This window comes from Ascidia mentula, chromosome 3 (genome assembly GCF_947561715.1).
Source record: "Ascidia mentula chromosome 3, kaAscMent1.1, whole genome shotgun sequence".
NCBI lineage: Eukaryota > Metazoa > Chordata > Ascidiacea > Phlebobranchia > Ascidiidae > Ascidia > Ascidia mentula.
In genome coordinates, this window is record NC_138568.1 from 2,046,890 (window position 1) to 2,063,508 (window position 16,619).

At 36.2% G+C, this 16,619-nt stretch overlaps 1 protein-coding gene across 6 annotated transcripts in view; it reads right to left on the reverse strand.

The window, feature by feature from the left end:
• The window catches only part of LOC145894912 (uncharacterized), a 425,937-nt gene that overhangs the window by 256,908 nt on the left and 152,410 nt on the right, over positions 1 to 16,619 (reverse strand). For all 6 annotated transcript variants that reach the window (XM_082983587.1, XM_082983586.1, XM_082983589.1 and 3 more), the window contains exons 30-39: positions 14,045 to 14,206; positions 13,380 to 13,541; positions 11,176 to 11,346; positions 10,912 to 10,965; positions 10,550 to 10,705; positions 9,419 to 9,589; positions 9,156 to 9,209; positions 8,648 to 8,803; positions 7,442 to 7,603; positions 6,250 to 6,411 (exon numbers count right to left, since the gene is read on the reverse strand). In XM_082983587.1, the coding sequence (XP_082839713.1) occupies positions 6,250 to 6,411; positions 7,442 to 7,603; positions 8,648 to 8,803; positions 9,156 to 9,209; positions 9,419 to 9,589; positions 10,550 to 10,705; positions 10,912 to 10,965; positions 11,176 to 11,346; positions 13,380 to 13,541; positions 14,045 to 14,206 (1,410 nt within the window). The remainder of the gene's footprint in view (positions 1 to 6,249; positions 6,412 to 7,441; positions 7,604 to 8,647; positions 8,804 to 9,155; positions 9,210 to 9,418; positions 9,590 to 10,549; positions 10,706 to 10,911; positions 10,966 to 11,175; positions 11,347 to 13,379; positions 13,542 to 14,044; positions 14,207 to 16,619) is intronic.

The following is a 16,619-nucleotide window of genomic DNA, read 5'->3' on the forward strand; positions in this document are numbered from 1 at the left end:
ATTTCAACTTTGGCTTCTACAATACAACGGATTGGTTAATTTATGCATCGTTTAACTATAATAACAGTAGTGTTAATGAAAGTTTTGTTGTGATTTAAAATTATTTCATGAAGCAAATATTTTGTGACGTGTACTTTTTTCCATAAACGCAACATCCACTCAAACATAATAAAATACTTCTATTCAGTCGAGTTTGTTTGTGTGATTTTATTTTAAATCTTAAGCCACATAAACTGAAAATACATGGTAGGTAGTGGGTGATGTCGACTTTCTTTATATTAACCCAGTGGTGGCAACCTGAGGCTTGCACATGACACAAGCCTTAATACAAGACAACCCATGAAGTAAACATATTATTATCGTGTTAGTATCAAATAGCAATGACAGTTTGTACGTGGAACAAATAGTTTTAATACTTACAGGGTCTGGCAGGTTCCGAAATCTCCCTTCGAAGACTTTATCTATCTGTCGACGACGGACTGTAAGATCATCTTGTATGTTGTGAACACACTTGAGTAAGGTTTCTGCCGCATCACCATGTATGACACTGTTCCAAAGATTCAACTTCCTTATCTGGAAATAAAAGGTGGAATTAAGAAATTAGTTCAGACAGGTGACATTAAATGTTTAGAACAAATATAACTGCTGGTAAAATATTGTGAAACATCGACCTATCGGGTCTCATCAGTGCAGCTAGCGGCTAACTAGCCAGGCATGGATTATTCCATTATTTGTGCACTTTTGTCTGCAACTCATTGATCATTATTGGGTCATTGCTTGTATATTTTTGCGAAAGGCCGGGTTTTACGAAATGCGTTTTTGAAAGCTTTACAGAAACGACAGTTTGTATAATTGCGTTATCTTACTCAAATATTAAACATGTGCTTTTGCATTAGCACGTGCACCATAGTTTTCTTGCTTTTACTTTGGAAGATAATGCTTAAATATGGAGTCGAGTGGACGTGGAATCTCTGCTTGAACACCTGAATTCCATTAAAACGAGTATCGAGCTCACAATAGAATGTGAATACGTCGGGGTGATATCATTTTTTGATGTTTCCATTTAAAGCGAGAACCGGGGCCTCTCCGCACAAGCGTATACTGGTAACCGACTCATTCCGACAGGTATCTGTCGTTTCGGTTCGCGAACCCCATTGCCCACAAGCGTGCTGTAGTGCGTGCATTGTATGCAAGAGCGGAAACATTAGTTTGAAGAGGCTAAAAACAGGAGGTTGGTAATGAACAGAGTGCGCTTTTAGCGAATGGCCACCCTCGTTCGTTTCTGTGGCGAAACCAAGATTCCTCGCCTAAAGGTGACGAAGGGTGTGGTTGTGTTGCTATATATTTTGCAAGGCCTCCAGGTGTTTAAACGCCCGCCTGTCAGACAGCCTGCTTTGGTTTCACATCTCAAAGATCGTACATGAGATGCTTTCGATGCTGGAGGTGTGATCGCATACCCTGTGCTGACTGCGACGGCGTATAATTGGTGAGGCTGGCCGCGCCCGACGAGCAACGCAAAAGGAACAGAAACGCGACGTGGCCAACCGCGAGTACAGCGTTGTCGCAACATGTAGCGGATACAGGTGAATTTAGAAGAAACGACAGACCTGGTAAACTCCGCATAGAGTTACACTCATCAAGGTTCTTAACACGCAGTTTCGTTTGCCTCGTATTTGCGATCTACAAAACGCACCACAAGCGAAACGTTTGTGACGAACGTGTGGAAGGAAGAATTTGTCCTTTGTGTACAGAAAATTGATTATCGAGTTCGTCGCGAAAACATTTATCCTAAACAATGTTTCGTCCAGTTTTTAGATAACATTGATCGCCGGCCAAAAAAATTGTTAACATTGAAGACCCTATAACTTGTATAATATGGCGTTCAAACGATCTTGTGAGGTTAGCATTATTTACTCGCCGCACCCCCGTTGATGTGCAAAACTTTATGCCTCTGCTCACAAAGCATCGCAGATTTTCATTTGATAAATATTTGTGTTAAATTACGCCATTGTTTACATTCTTGTTTGTTTTAAATTACGACAATGAAAGTGTTGCAGCTTCTGCGATACACAAATTTGTAAATATTGCTTGGGAGTCTGGGCCTCGACGACTATGCGTGTTGGCATCATATGATGCAATATGAAATGTGTCATCCCGAATTACACATGCCTCAAACTTAGTAACACATTTGTGACTTTGGACGCAGTTATATGCGTGCAATGCAACGAGACCCAATTAAATCAAATGGCTTAATACAAGAAATAAACAAACATATTTTTGAAATCACCCTTTTTATGAAGGGGATTAACCTTATTGAAGATTTTAAATTGGCGCATCTAGGGAGTTTACAAATATTTTGCGGTGGTGCGTGTGCCATAGTGTAATGAAACTACAAACAAAAATATTGTTTTCCATTAAGTTGCCCGATGCCACCCTGAGCAGCCTAATTTCTTGCGAGTTCTTGCCAGACCTACTGGAAGCCACTCCCCTAAAACTAAGTACTCCTAAATGCTGGTATCAAAAGCAGAGGACATAACAGCAAATACATTGTTTGCGTTAAAAAAAAACACACATTCAAACTAGGAGTGTGCAACCTGCATTGCTGTTTTAATATAACTTAATTGAAACATTGACAAGACTGAAAATTTGGTTCTGTGAGCACTGAATGTTAAAAAGCAAACATTTTTTTCTCCAGTGTATCGGCACCTGGTAAACTCCCATGGCATCGCAGATTTTATTGTTTTTGTCTTATAGTTGGTAAATATTTGTGTTAATTTAAGCCATTGTTTACATTCTTGTTTGTTTTAAACGTCAATAAAAGTGTTGCAGCTTCAGCGGAACTCAAATTTGTAAGTTTCGTGCACGAGCACTTAAAAGAGAAGATATCTGGAACGTCATAGACTTGACTGTAATTGTTCCAGTGTTTTTGTGGAGATCTGTGGTTGTACGTTAATGCGCATTTTCGGCTTGCTTGCACATTTCGTCGTTCTTCTTCCCACCCCCAATTTTTTGTATTTTTCGCGCTTTGTTATATTTTTGGTGTTGTTTACACTCACACACTTTGTCCTGAAGAAGGTCGATTGATATTACTTCGGGGCATGAGCCTCTTGTACCCCTCCCCCTGTACGGTGTCATCCCGAATTACACATGGCTCCAACTTAGTAACACGTTTGTGAATTTGGTCGCAGTTATATGCTTGCAATGCCACAAGACTCAATAAAATCAATGGTTTATTAAAGGGAATAAACAAACTTATTAAAGATTTTGAATTAGCCCTTCTGGGGTTTAATAAAGGGGAGTGTGCAAACATTGCGTAGGAATTTTCCTATTTTGTTATACCTTAATCGTTTGCCTTCACTATTTTTAATAATAGACGGTTTATTGCTTACACTACTAACAAAGTTTTTATCAATATCTTGTAACCTGTTATAACCTAAACCCAGAAGAAGTTTGAATGTTCGTGCAAAAAGGTCATGTGAAATGGTAATCATTAGTGCGGAACGCTTTGCTGAAAAATCACTTCTAGATTCGACTAAAATAATGACAGATTACAAACTAAAGTAGTGTAGACAGTATCTTTGTTTCAATAAACCTTCTTATAACAAATAATAAGGTTAGGTTTGGCGAACGATTCCAAATCATCCAAGAGTGTCATGACCCTAAGTGAGTGATTCCCAACCTTTTGGTTGCGTACAACTTGGAGGTAAAACAATTTCGACGCGTACCACCTAGTTGAGTGTTACAAAGTAACCTAGGGGATGAAGTAACAAACATTTTGAGATGGCTTACGGTTTTTGAAATCGAACTATATCTGCAAATTACGGAAAGGTGCTCGCGCATCACCTGGAATGCCGTCGCGTACCACCGGTCGGGAAACACTGCCTTAAGAAGTTTGAAAACCACTGATCTAACATACAACTTACTGGTTTCTCAAGTTGTGATATGGAATTTGCAATCTTACAGATTCCACCACTTGTCATCAAACAAAACCCCAGAGACAGATTCTCAATCCACTGAATACATGAAGCAATAGCAGATGCACTTTCATCATCAACTTTGTTCACATCAAGATTCAACGACGTCATCTGATACAAATGAGAAATTGCTGGAATCAGTTTTTATGTCAACAATACCTCATTGTATCAATTATGACGTCACAGAGGTAGAACAATCACTTGGTAAATTTAATCGTTGAGCTCCGGTAGCTCAGTCAGTTAGAGAAAGAACCCGAATTACACATGGCTCCAACTTAGTAACACGTTTGTAACATTGGTCGAAGTTATATGCTTGCAATGCCACGAGACTCAATAAAATCAAATGGCTTTTTACAAGAAATAAACAAACTTATTGAAGATTTTGAATTGGTTCTTCTGGGGTTTAATAAAGGGGAGTGTACAAACATTGTGTAGGAATTTTCCTTATTTGTTAAACCTTAATCGTTTGCCTTCACTATTTTTAATAAAAGACGTTTTGTGCAACTGTGTTACGTCAACGAAAACTGAAACGCATATTTTGCGGTGGTGCGTGCGGCATAGTTTTGATTGGTTACACTACTAACAAAGTTTTTATCAATATTTTGTAACCTGATGTACTACAAATCCAGAAGAAGTTTGAATGTTGGAGCAAAAAGGTCATGTGAAATAGTAATCATTAGTGCGGAACGGTTTTGTCGACAAAACACTTTTGGATTCGACTAAAATTATGACAGATTTCAAACCAAAGTAGTGAAACCAGTATTTTTGTTTTAATAAAACTTAACCTTAAACAAAATAAAGTTAGGTTTGGCCAACGATTCCAAATCATCCAAGAGTGTCATGACCCTAAGACAGTGATTCCCAACCTTTATGTGGTTGCGTACAACTTGGAGGTAAAACAATTTCGGCGCGTACCACCTAGTTGAGTGTTACAAAGTAACCTAGGGGATGAAGTAACGAACATTTTGGGATCACTTACGTTTTTTTCAATTCGAAGTATATCCGCTAATTACGGAAAGGTGCTCGCGTACCACCTGGAATGCCGTCGCGTACCACCGGTTGGGAAACACTGCCTTAAGAAGTTTGGAAACCACTGGTCTAACATACAACTTACTGGTTTCTTAAGTTGTGATATGGAATTTGCAATCTTACAGATTCCACCACTTGTCATCTTACAATTCTCCAGAGACAGATTCTCAATCCACTGAATACATGAAGCAATAGCAGATGCACTTTCATCATCAACTGTGTTGTAATCAAGATTTAACGACGTCATCTGAAACAAATGAAAATTGCTGGAATCAGAATTTATGTCAACAATATCATTGTTATCAATTATGACATCACAGAGCAAGAACAATCACTTGGTGAATTTAATCGTTTAGCTCCGGGAGCTCAGTCAATTAGAGAAAGAATCCGAATTACACATGGCTCCAACTTAGTAACATGTTTGTGACCTTGGTCGCAGTTATATGCTTGCAATGCCACGTGACCCAATAAAATCAAATGGCTTATTACAAGAAATAAACAAACTTATTGAAGATTTTGAATTGGCTCTTCTGGGGTTTAATAAAGGGGAGTGTGCAAACATTGTGTGGGAATTTTCCTAATTTGTTAAACCTTAATCGTTGGCCTTCACTATTTTTAATAAAAGACGTTTTGTGCAACTGCGTTACGTCAACGAAAACTGAAACGCATATTTTGCGGTGCTGCGTGCGCCATAGTTTTAATTGCTTACACTAATAACAAAGTTTTAATAAATATTTTGTAACCTGCTGTACTACAAACCCAGAAGAAGTTTGAACGTTCGGGCAAAAAGGTCATGTGAATTCGTAATCATTAGTGTGGAACGCTTTTGTCGACAAAACACTTTTAGATTCGACCAAAATGATGACAGATTTCAAACCAAAATAGTGAAACCAGTATTTTTGTTTTAATATAACTTTATCTTGAACAAAATAAAGTGAGGTTTGGCGAACGATTCCAAATCATCCAAGTGTGTCATGACCCTAAGACAGTGATTCCCAACCTTTTTGTGGTTGCGTACTACTTGGAGGTAAAACAATTTCGACGCGTACCACCTAGTTGAGTGTTACAAAGTAACCTAGAGGATGAAGTAACAAACATTTTGGGATCACTTACAGTTTTTCAATTTGAACTATATCCGCAATTACGGAAAGGTGCTCGCGTACGACCTGGAATGCCGTCGCGTACCACCGGTTGGGAAACACTGCCCTAAGAAGTTTGGAAACCACTGGTCTAACATACAACTTACTGGTTTCTTATGTTGTGATATGGAATTTGCAATCTTACAGATTACATCACTTGTCATCTCACAATCCCCCAGCGACAGATCCTCAATCCACTGAATACATGAAGCAATAGCAGATGCACTTTCATCATCAACTGTGTTCTCATCAAGATTCAACGACTTCATCTGAAACAAATGAAAAATTACTGGAATCAGTTTTTATGTCAACAATGTCATTGTTATCTATTATGACGTCACAGAACCAGAATAGTCACTTGGTGAATTTAATCGTTGAGCTCCGGTAGCTCAGTCAGTTAGAGAAAGAACCCGAATTACACATGGCTCCAACTTAGTAACACGTTTGTGACTTTGGTCGCAGTTATTTGCTTGAAATGCCGCGTGACCCAATAAATTCAAATGGCTTATTACAAGGAATAAACAAACTTATTTTTGAATTCGCCCTTTCAGGTTTTTTTATTAAGGGGAGTTTACAAATAAGTTCAAGGAATTTTCCTATGTTGAGCTTTTGTATTACTGTTACTTGTGACCAAGCTTTAGAAACTACCAATGTCTGCGTCTGACCTATTTTGGCAATAAAAGACGGTTTGTGTAACCGCGTTACGCTACCGAAAACTGAAACGCATCTTCAAACAGAGACCTTGTCACGCTTTTTGCATTGGAGGTGACGTCACTTTCAATCAAGTGCCAAACCACTTTCCGCTCAACAGATTTAAAATAAAATTTCTTTTTTTTAAAGAATTTGGTGCTGATTAGCGCAAGAGTAATTAAAATCGGTAGATATTTCAGAAAAAGCAAACAGCGTGAAAAGGCCGGTGTTTGAAGTTCTGATGAAATACTTCGGACTTTAAAAAAATTCAACATTGGAATTTGTGAGAAAATACTGCTAACAAATTTTCCATTAATACGATGTAACCTGTTGTAATACCAACCCAGACGAAGTTCGAATGATCGTGTTACAAGTTATCGTGCAATGGTAATCATTGGTGCGGAATGCTTTGGACTGTAAAAAATTTTTTGTTTCTGCCAGAATGACAATTTAAATTCAAACCAAGGTAGTGCAGCAAGTACTTTTGTCTTACTTCGACTTTTGTTTTTTTAAACAGAATAAAGTTATGTGTGGCGAACGATTCCAGATTATCCAAGTGTGTCGTGACCCTAAGAAGTTTGGAAACCACTGGTCTAACAAACAACTTACTGGTTTCTTAAGTTGTGATATGGAATTTGCAATCTTACAGATTACACCACTTGTCATCTTACAATCCCCCAGAGACAGATTCTCAATCCACTGAATACATGAAGCAATAGCAGATGTACTTTCATCATCAACTGTGTTCTCATCAAGATTCAACGACTTCATCTGAAATTATTTCATATACAAATTAGTTACAAGCATACAACTATTGATTTTTCCCATGAATATTTTACCGTAACTTCAAATATATCCAGGTTTCACATGAATACTTTGTTAGTAAAATTAATGAAGTTGTCTTAATTTCCTGTCCCCCAACTATTCTTAGTGAAAAACCAATTACCTGATTCAACTACAAACTGGGGATATGCCAAAACGAACACAAACCCAAATAGATTCTGCAAATGTCAGCTTGATTTTAATATTCATGTGAAGCTGAATAATAAGTGATATTTCAGAGCAAATATTTATTAGGGCGTATAATGATAGTTTTGTAATATAGCATGTTATAAAATTATATAATGCTATAACTTAACACCAATCATTTAACGCCATTTTATAATTATGGTGGCCGCAAAAAATTATAATGTGGCTGATTTGTGGAAGTTTATCAAACTCCCTAAATAAGAAGCCAAAGCTAAAGGTGCTGCTCATCATAATGCTGGTAAAGGTTTTGAACTCCTACAGCATTATGATGAACAGCATTCTAGCTTTGGCTTTTTTATTTAGAATACTTAACTACAGATACTTTGCACCCAATTATCAAATTGTGTTTTTCAGAATTCTGATGTCTGTAATTAGTCGTAGCCTGAGCAACATACTTGCACGCATGATACAGGCCAAGCTACTGGTGACGTCACACTTTACACACGAATATATTCATTTTGTGCAAATAATGTGTCGCATTATTTAAAGTAAAAATACTTTTATTTTGATGGCAAAGTTCACAAGCAAATGAATAATAAACATGATACATAAAATAGCACCAATAAAACCATAAGGGTTATCATGTCAAGCGTCCATGTATTGCCACAAAACTTGAATCTTTGTCAATTTGGGACATTCCTACCACATGCAACTGCAATGTGACAGGAAAAGTATCATGTGTGACTTCAAGATATTTATCGGTCACCACATTTCCAACATAGAACACTTTGCTAAGGTTAAGGCATATTGCCAAATGCTCAGTTTTGACCAATTCAGGAAATATACCTTCTGTTTTATTGCATCAGCCACTTCTCGTATCCCATCCCCACTAACTTCGTACATAGTAAGTTCAAGGGTTGGAGGAAATAAATGTAAAACACACGACAAAGCAAAAGCTTCTTCATCACCTTTCACTCTAAGCTCGTTTGGGATGGAATTAATCTGGTAATAAAATGTCAGTTTACATAAAGGCTCACTACTGTGTTTGTTTTATTCTCTGAAGAAGCCTAGACGTGCTTACAGGTGAAACAGCAGAAAATACAATCTTTTTTAAACAAAAGGTGCATATTTGTTGTTTTTCACCAGAAGAACGTCAGATTCATAATTCAGTTTACATAAAGTTGTTTAACCACCAAATATGGATATTTCCAAAAAAATGTTTTTGTGAAGCATTTGTCAACACAGATGACTGGATAAAGTTTCATAAGTAAATTTGAATTAACCATATGCAAACAAAGTAACCTAAGTAAAATCCAGACTTACAGACAAGTTTGTTATAACACTGCTTACAAACCTCAAACACTGAATTAACAAATTTGGATGTTATGTCCTCTTTCTTTATTGATGTCTGGAAAACAAATAAATCGTCCTCAATCACTAAATATTAACAAATAACAGCAGGGCTGACATAGAATGTTATGTAAAACAGAAAAACTACCAAGCTTTCGAAAAATGCTTTATCTAGTTCCTTGCAAATGCATCTACAATAGAAACATTCACTCATTTACTAAAGGTATTTATAAATTTTTCCTTGGCAAAATATTAAATGCTGGTAACCTTTGAAATGCAAGAAATAAGATCACATTTTCCAATCTTATGGATGCCCTCCTCTGATATTTCAAACTTGGACGTGTAAAGCTTGGTAACATTTTTGTGGAAAGCTTCATCCATGATGAATGGTAATAGAGATTTTGAAATCAGATTTCCACTGATGTCAAAAGATTCCATCTGTAATGATTGGAATATGTGGTTTTACACAAGAAACATTTAAAAGCCAAAACTTGCTCTTGCTATTCTTAAAAAATGAAATAAAAATATTTTGAGAATGCTTTTCAAAACTTAATTGCAGGAACCAGTCATTTTCATGCAAAAAATAGTCACCCAAATTTCAGTTTAGTAAACAACCATAACATGAAAATTCACATAATTTAGTACAGAGGTCGGCAATCCACAGCTTTGCAGCCACATGTGGCTCCTTTAGATTTATTTCTAGTTTCATATGGCAACATCATTCAAAATTTTTTTTTTAGTTTGTGGAGTATTTGTACATCCAAAAGTATGCCAACCACTTCAAACTTAGGTTTTGAATAACTGAAATTGAGTTTAGTAAAAAATCATGCTAACTTCAAACAGGCTTTAAACATTTCTAAAGTTGTTGACAAATCAGTATGGATATTGAAACACAGGAGAACCACTAGTCTAACATACAACTTACTGGTTTCAGAATAAAATTTGCAAATACTGACATTTTGGTTGTTATACAACTACCTTTATCAGGATGTACTATCAATTTTAAGCCCTGACAAAAGTTGTTGCCAATAATAAGAATGTCATTATTCAAATGTTTTACTGCCAAAAAAACAATATATGCCGACAATTCTAATCTAATTCAAAATGCCAAAAAATGTAGTTGTCCAAGTATGACCTTGAACTCCCATTTACTGCAGCAAACATGGTGACTAGTATATATAAATAAATGTATCCAAACATTTTTCACCTTTAAAGTCTATTCCATTACATTACCTCACAATGGTGTATCAGCAATTAGACAGAAAATAAGGTTTGAAATTAATGAAATTTATGTTACAAATTAAGCAGGCAATACTTAATTATAAAAGTAAATAACAATTTGAACCGTCTTGCTAACTTCTTAAATTTTTGCAAACATTACAAATTCAAGAAATATACCTTCTGGTTTATTGCTTCAGCCACTTCTCGTATTCCATCCCCACTAACTTTGTCCATAGTAAGTTCAAGGGTTGGTGGAAATAAATGTAAAACACACGACAAAGCAAAAGCTTTTTCATCACCATCCACTGTAAGCTGGTTTGGGATGGAATTAATCTGATAATAACATATCAGCATACACAAAGTTGTTCAACCACTAAATATGGATATTTCAAAAAAAATGTTTTTGTTAAGCAAAGCATTTGTCAACACAGATGACTGGATAAAGTTGCATATGTTAATTTGACTTAAACATATGTAAACAAAGTAACCTAAGTAAAATCCAGATATACAGACAAGTTTTTTTTCCAATGCTTACAAACCTCAAACACTGAATCAACAAATTTGGTTGTTATGTCCTCTTTCTTCACTGAAGTCTGAAAAAAAACAAATCAATCGTTGTCAAACACTACATATTAACAAATAACAGCAGGGCTGATGTAAAATATCAAGTAAAGCAAAAAAAAAATTAAAAAGGTTTGAAAAATGTTTTATGCAGTTCTTTGCAAATGCATCTACAATAGTAATATTCCCTCACTAAATGTGTTTTTAATTTTTTCCTTGGCAAAATATTAAATGCTGGTAACCTTTGAAATGCAAGAAATAAGATCACATTTTCCAATCACATGGATGCCATTCTCTGATATTTCAAACTGGGACGTGTAAAGCTTGTTAACATTTTTGTGGACAGCTTCATCCATGATGAATGGTAATTGAGATTTGGAAAACAGTGTTCCACTGATATCCAAAGATTCCATCTGTAATGATTGAAATATGTGGTTTTACACAAGCAACATTCAAAAGCCCAAAACAACTTTTGCTATATTTAAAAAAGGATGATAAACAATCTTTTAGAAAAACTTTTCAAAATTAATTCCAGCAACCCATTGTTCCCGTGCAAACAATAACAACCGAATTTAATCAATGAGAGCTGCAGACAGGGTGTATACACGTTTGATACCCAACATATCGACGATTGACCGAAAGGTACCACAAAGTGGAAATCTGTGTGCCTGCTAGTCTACCAGCTAGCACAGTGCCACATCAACAGCTGCACGGATGAGACCTTTCAGGTCGAAACAGTGCGTGTATACACCCTGTCTGCAGCTCTCATTGATTATTATGGCTCTTTTGCGCATATAATATGATTTGGGTGAAAGCCGAGCCGATAGCGCTATTGGATCCCAAACAGTTGTTTGGCCATAGTGCGCTCCACGTGGTTCGTCTCTGTTGTTTGGTACCTAGTTTGGTACCCAACATATCGACGATTGACCGAAAGGTACCACAAAGTGGAAATCTGTGTGCCTGCTAGTCTACCAGCTAGCACAGTGCCACATCAACAGCTGCACGGATGAGACCTTTCAGGTCGAAACAGTGCGTGTATACACCCTGTCTGCAGCTCTCATTGATTATTATGGCTCTTTTGCGCATATAATATGATTTGGGTGAAAGCCGGGGTGAAAGCCGAGCCGATAGCGCTATTGGATCCCAAACAGTTGTTTGGCCATAGTGCGCTCCACGTGGTTCGTCTCTGTTGTTTGGTACCTAGTTTGGTACCCAACATATCGACGATTGACCGAAAGGTACCACAAAGTGGAAATCTTTGTGCCTGCTAGTCTACCAGCTAGCACAGTGCCACATCAACAGCTGCACTGATAAGACCTTACAGGTCGAAACAGTGCCTGTATACACCCTGTCTGCAGCTCTTATTGATTATTATGGCTCTTTTGTGCATATAATATGAATTTAATCAGTTAATCTGTTAAAATTAGGATAAAAATTCATATAGTTTAGTTCAGAAGTTGGCAATCCACAGTTTTGCAGCCGCTTGCTGCTTTTTAGTTTGTGGAGTATCTCTGTAGGGATGGGCAATATTGAATAATACACTATTCTAGAACATTCTAGAATAGTTAAATAGAGTCCAGAATACCGAATCCTATTCTGTTTTTGTTTTAGCTTGTGCACTGAAGCACAAAAAAAACATAAAAGATTTTTTACATGACTCCAACAACAAAACACAATCAAAGAATAAATTCATTGCACTGTAATATATTTAGGCTCTCTATGTGCTTGCCTGCCAAGCGACAACATAGATTTGTGGCTGTCAAACCTGCACGTCACAACCGTAGCACCTTATCTACTCGATTGTAAGCCGCGGCTTATAAAGTTGTTTAAGCAACCATTTGTGATGCTTACAATCAAGGGCGACTTGTATTAACTCAATGTCAAGCCGATAATTTGTCTGCGGTTCTGAGTTTTAATTAAATTCACCTTTAACTCGCTCTGTCGTATCAATACTTTTTATCAAACACATTTATCAGCGTACCTGACAATTTTAAACAACAGATTTGTTGACAATTATTGTTGTAGGGCACTGAAGTTTGCCTTTAACATTTACGTGCGGTTTACATTCGATGGTGGCTTATATAAATTTTTTAACGCTGTCGCATGCGCAAATACGGAAAGTTACCGTACATAGAAGATAAATAACTAAAACTATTATTCGGTTTGAACACAATTTGGATTCGAATAGTTTAAGATTCGAATCCTATGGATTCGCTATTCAGAATTACCCATCCCTACCTGAATATTTTAGTGTGGTTCCCTATCTCTGTATACCAAAAAAATATGCCTAACCAATTTAAACTTAGATTTTTGAGATCCGAAATCAAGTTTAGCACAAATCAATGCTTATTGGATTTAAAAATCCTAAAGTTGATGACTTCATTGCAGTCATGCGAACAGATGTTGAAACATACATATAGAATCACTGGTCTAACAAACAACTTACTGGTTTCTCAAGTTGTGATATGGAATTTGCAATCTTACAGATTCCATTACTTGTCATCCGGCAATATGGCAGAGACAAATTCTCAATCCATTGAATACATGAAGCAATCGCCGATGCACTTTCATCATCAACTGTGTTCCCATCAAGTCTCAAATACGTCATCTGAAATAAAAATATGTTTACAAGCCGAATCTCATCCCGCAAAAAAAAATTAAACATCCCGACTGGCAAAGATTTAAAAACTGTTATAAAACGTCACCCAACAGAGTGAAAGCTAAAAGTATAATGTAACTAGCAATGTTGCATAATGAAACTAAATTAGTTGCCGATGCTGCCATGTATGTTATTGATACCGAATGATCTTTTGGAAACAAATTTGTACCTTTATCAGCAAGTACTACTTTAGGGTTTGTTGATAGTTGTCTAACAACCACAATAACAATAGTTTAATAAATATTATCAGTACTGGCATAAGAGCCTACAGTATAGAGTTTACAATAAAAGTTACATCACAAAGCAGTACTGTGTGTGTAAATTACACTTGGGACACATTGTTACCCACAACTTTAGAGTAACTTGCATTCCATGTTTGTAAAACATTGCTGTTTGCTACAGTTTTCTGAAGTCACCGACGATCACCAATTTTGTGTATGCATACAACTTACTGGTTTCTGAAGTTGTGCTATGGAATTTGCAATCTTACAGATTCCACCACTTGTCATCTTACAACCCACTAGAGACAGATCCTCAATCCACCGAATACATGAAGCAATAGCAGATGCACTTTCATCATCAACTATGTTTCCGTCAAGTTTCAATGATGCCATCTGAAAAGGGAAATTAAAAAATATTACTGCCTTGTAAGATGACCCTATGTAGCTTCTCAAGTATTCAGTTTTTGAACATTTTATTCACATCATGGGAGTGTACCATGTGCCATGGCCAAATTTTGATAATTATACCTGGTAATGTCTTAGACACATTTTTTCATATTTACTGAAAAAAAATGAATATTACTTGTGTGGGGAAATATATTTTTATCCAGAACAGTTGTTGCTACTTTCATATGACCATATAAATTAGCTAACATGAACAGCTAAAATTTTGGTCACAAAACTCAAAAACAACTTACTGGTTTGTGAAGTTGTGATATGGAATATGCAATCTTAAAGAAATCATCACTTGTCATCCAACAATCCCCCAGTGACAGACTCTCAATCCATTGAATACATGAAGCAATAGCAGATGCACTTTCACCATCAACTGAGTGAAGTTCCAGCTCAGTCAACTGAAACGAATATTCACATATATCTTAGTGGTGAACACAGTGTCTTAAGCAAACTTATGTCTCATTGATAATTCCAAAAAAATGTTTTTAGTTCTTACAATAACAAAAAACTCTTAATATGATATATTGTCGTACCTGTATACGTTGACATAACTGATTCAACAAAACTTTCAAACTTCCATGATAAAATTCACAAGTCCCTAAAATGTTTATGTTGTACGATTTTGGAGATTTGTTTAAAACACCAACAATGCTATGAACATCAGTTAGAAGTAATTTTCCTTCTAGACTAAATGTTACTGGCAACAAATTTAGAGTGTCTTCATCGAATTCTTTGTTGTCAGCTTCATGTAACCATGAGAAAATTCGCACAAGCATTTCTTCCTCAACTTCTTTTTGTAGTTCATCGCGACAGAACACCTTAAGTAGATTTTTTTTCTCAGCAACTTCTTTGTACTTTATGTTTCTGAAACAAACGTTTGCAGCTTCATTAGCCTCATCATTACAAAGTCCAAAAACAAACTTTGCAACAACTTCCCATCTGTTTGTTTTTAGTTGGGGAAGTAATTTAGAAAACTCTTTAACACTCAAAAAAAAGACAAGGTAACAAGCAGTGAAATATTCCTGCCAAATCAAATGTGAAAAGTAGCTCTTAATATGAGAATCCATAAACGCCATGTTCCAATTTTCTGTAGTCACGAATGTTGTAAGAAGCCCCCTTAATGTCTCTGGCTCAATGCCTACTTCTTTTAGGTCATCCTGAGTAAACACAAGTTTGCTATTTTTAAAACCATTCCATGCCAATCTAGCTATTTTGTTCAAATATTCTTCTTTTTTCCTTTTTTTTCCCCTGATAAAGTCCTGCCGAAAATAGTATTGGAATCCATTTGCAAAAACATGAGTAAGAGAGTGAAATCGGCCATCACGATCCTCTTTAAGACTTTTCCAGATGACAAAGGCAATAAAAATGCATTTTGCTGGGACATAGCAAGAAAATGAGAAGTTGGGATTGTCTTTTATGACATTCCACACATCAGCACCATTATCTCTACAAATCTGGTTGCAAAGTTTTTCTTGGGATTTTTCGTTAAGGCCCATAACCTCAGCAACAAACAATGGTCGATGTTTTTCATCAATTGAGAAAAAGTGCTTTTGTCTTGAAGTGAAAACTTTCTTTGCATCTTTGAGCAATTTGCCACTCAAAAGAGCATAGATATAAAGTAATGGTTTATTCTCTTTTGTGGGATCGAATGCTTTGAATTCTAAATCCCAATCTGCTGCAGCCTCATCTAAGCCATCTATTGTAATAAATACATTTTCTGACATTAGTGCTTTGAGAAAACAAGCTTCATTGTTTTTCAATATTAGTGATTTTGTGTAGGAGTCCGAAGATAAAGAGTTTTTCAACAAAAAATCAACAAATGTTGTGGGAGTATCAAAGTCAATGTTTTTCACTGAGATGTAAAAACAATATTGAGTTTCTTTAACATTCTCTATTGCACCATGCATTGCTTTTTCAGTTATAACCTTGGATAGTGTCGTTTTCCCAATCCCTGGTTGTCCAATTAATGCTAATGTGTTTGCAAATTGAGGCTGTTTTCTGTCTTTTGCTACAATTTCTGCTCTAGCAAATAATTCTTCAACTGATACTTTACTGTCCTGTTTTAAGTCTATTGTCTCATAATCTTGTCTCCTGTTGTAATGTCCATCCTTCTCAAAGTAGGACTCTGTAGGCCCGGCAGGGTTCAAAGCTTTTACTGGTTTATCTGTTATTTCCAGTGGACAAACTTCAATTTGCTGTTGAGTCAAAACCTGAAAACTTTTGGTTCTGCATTGGTCATTAGCACTTCTTTGCAGCAAATCTTGAATCAGCTTGAAGTCATCTAAAATAAAATTGTGACATAGAATTTCCACATGTTACAAGTCCAAGATATGATAAATAAAAACATGGA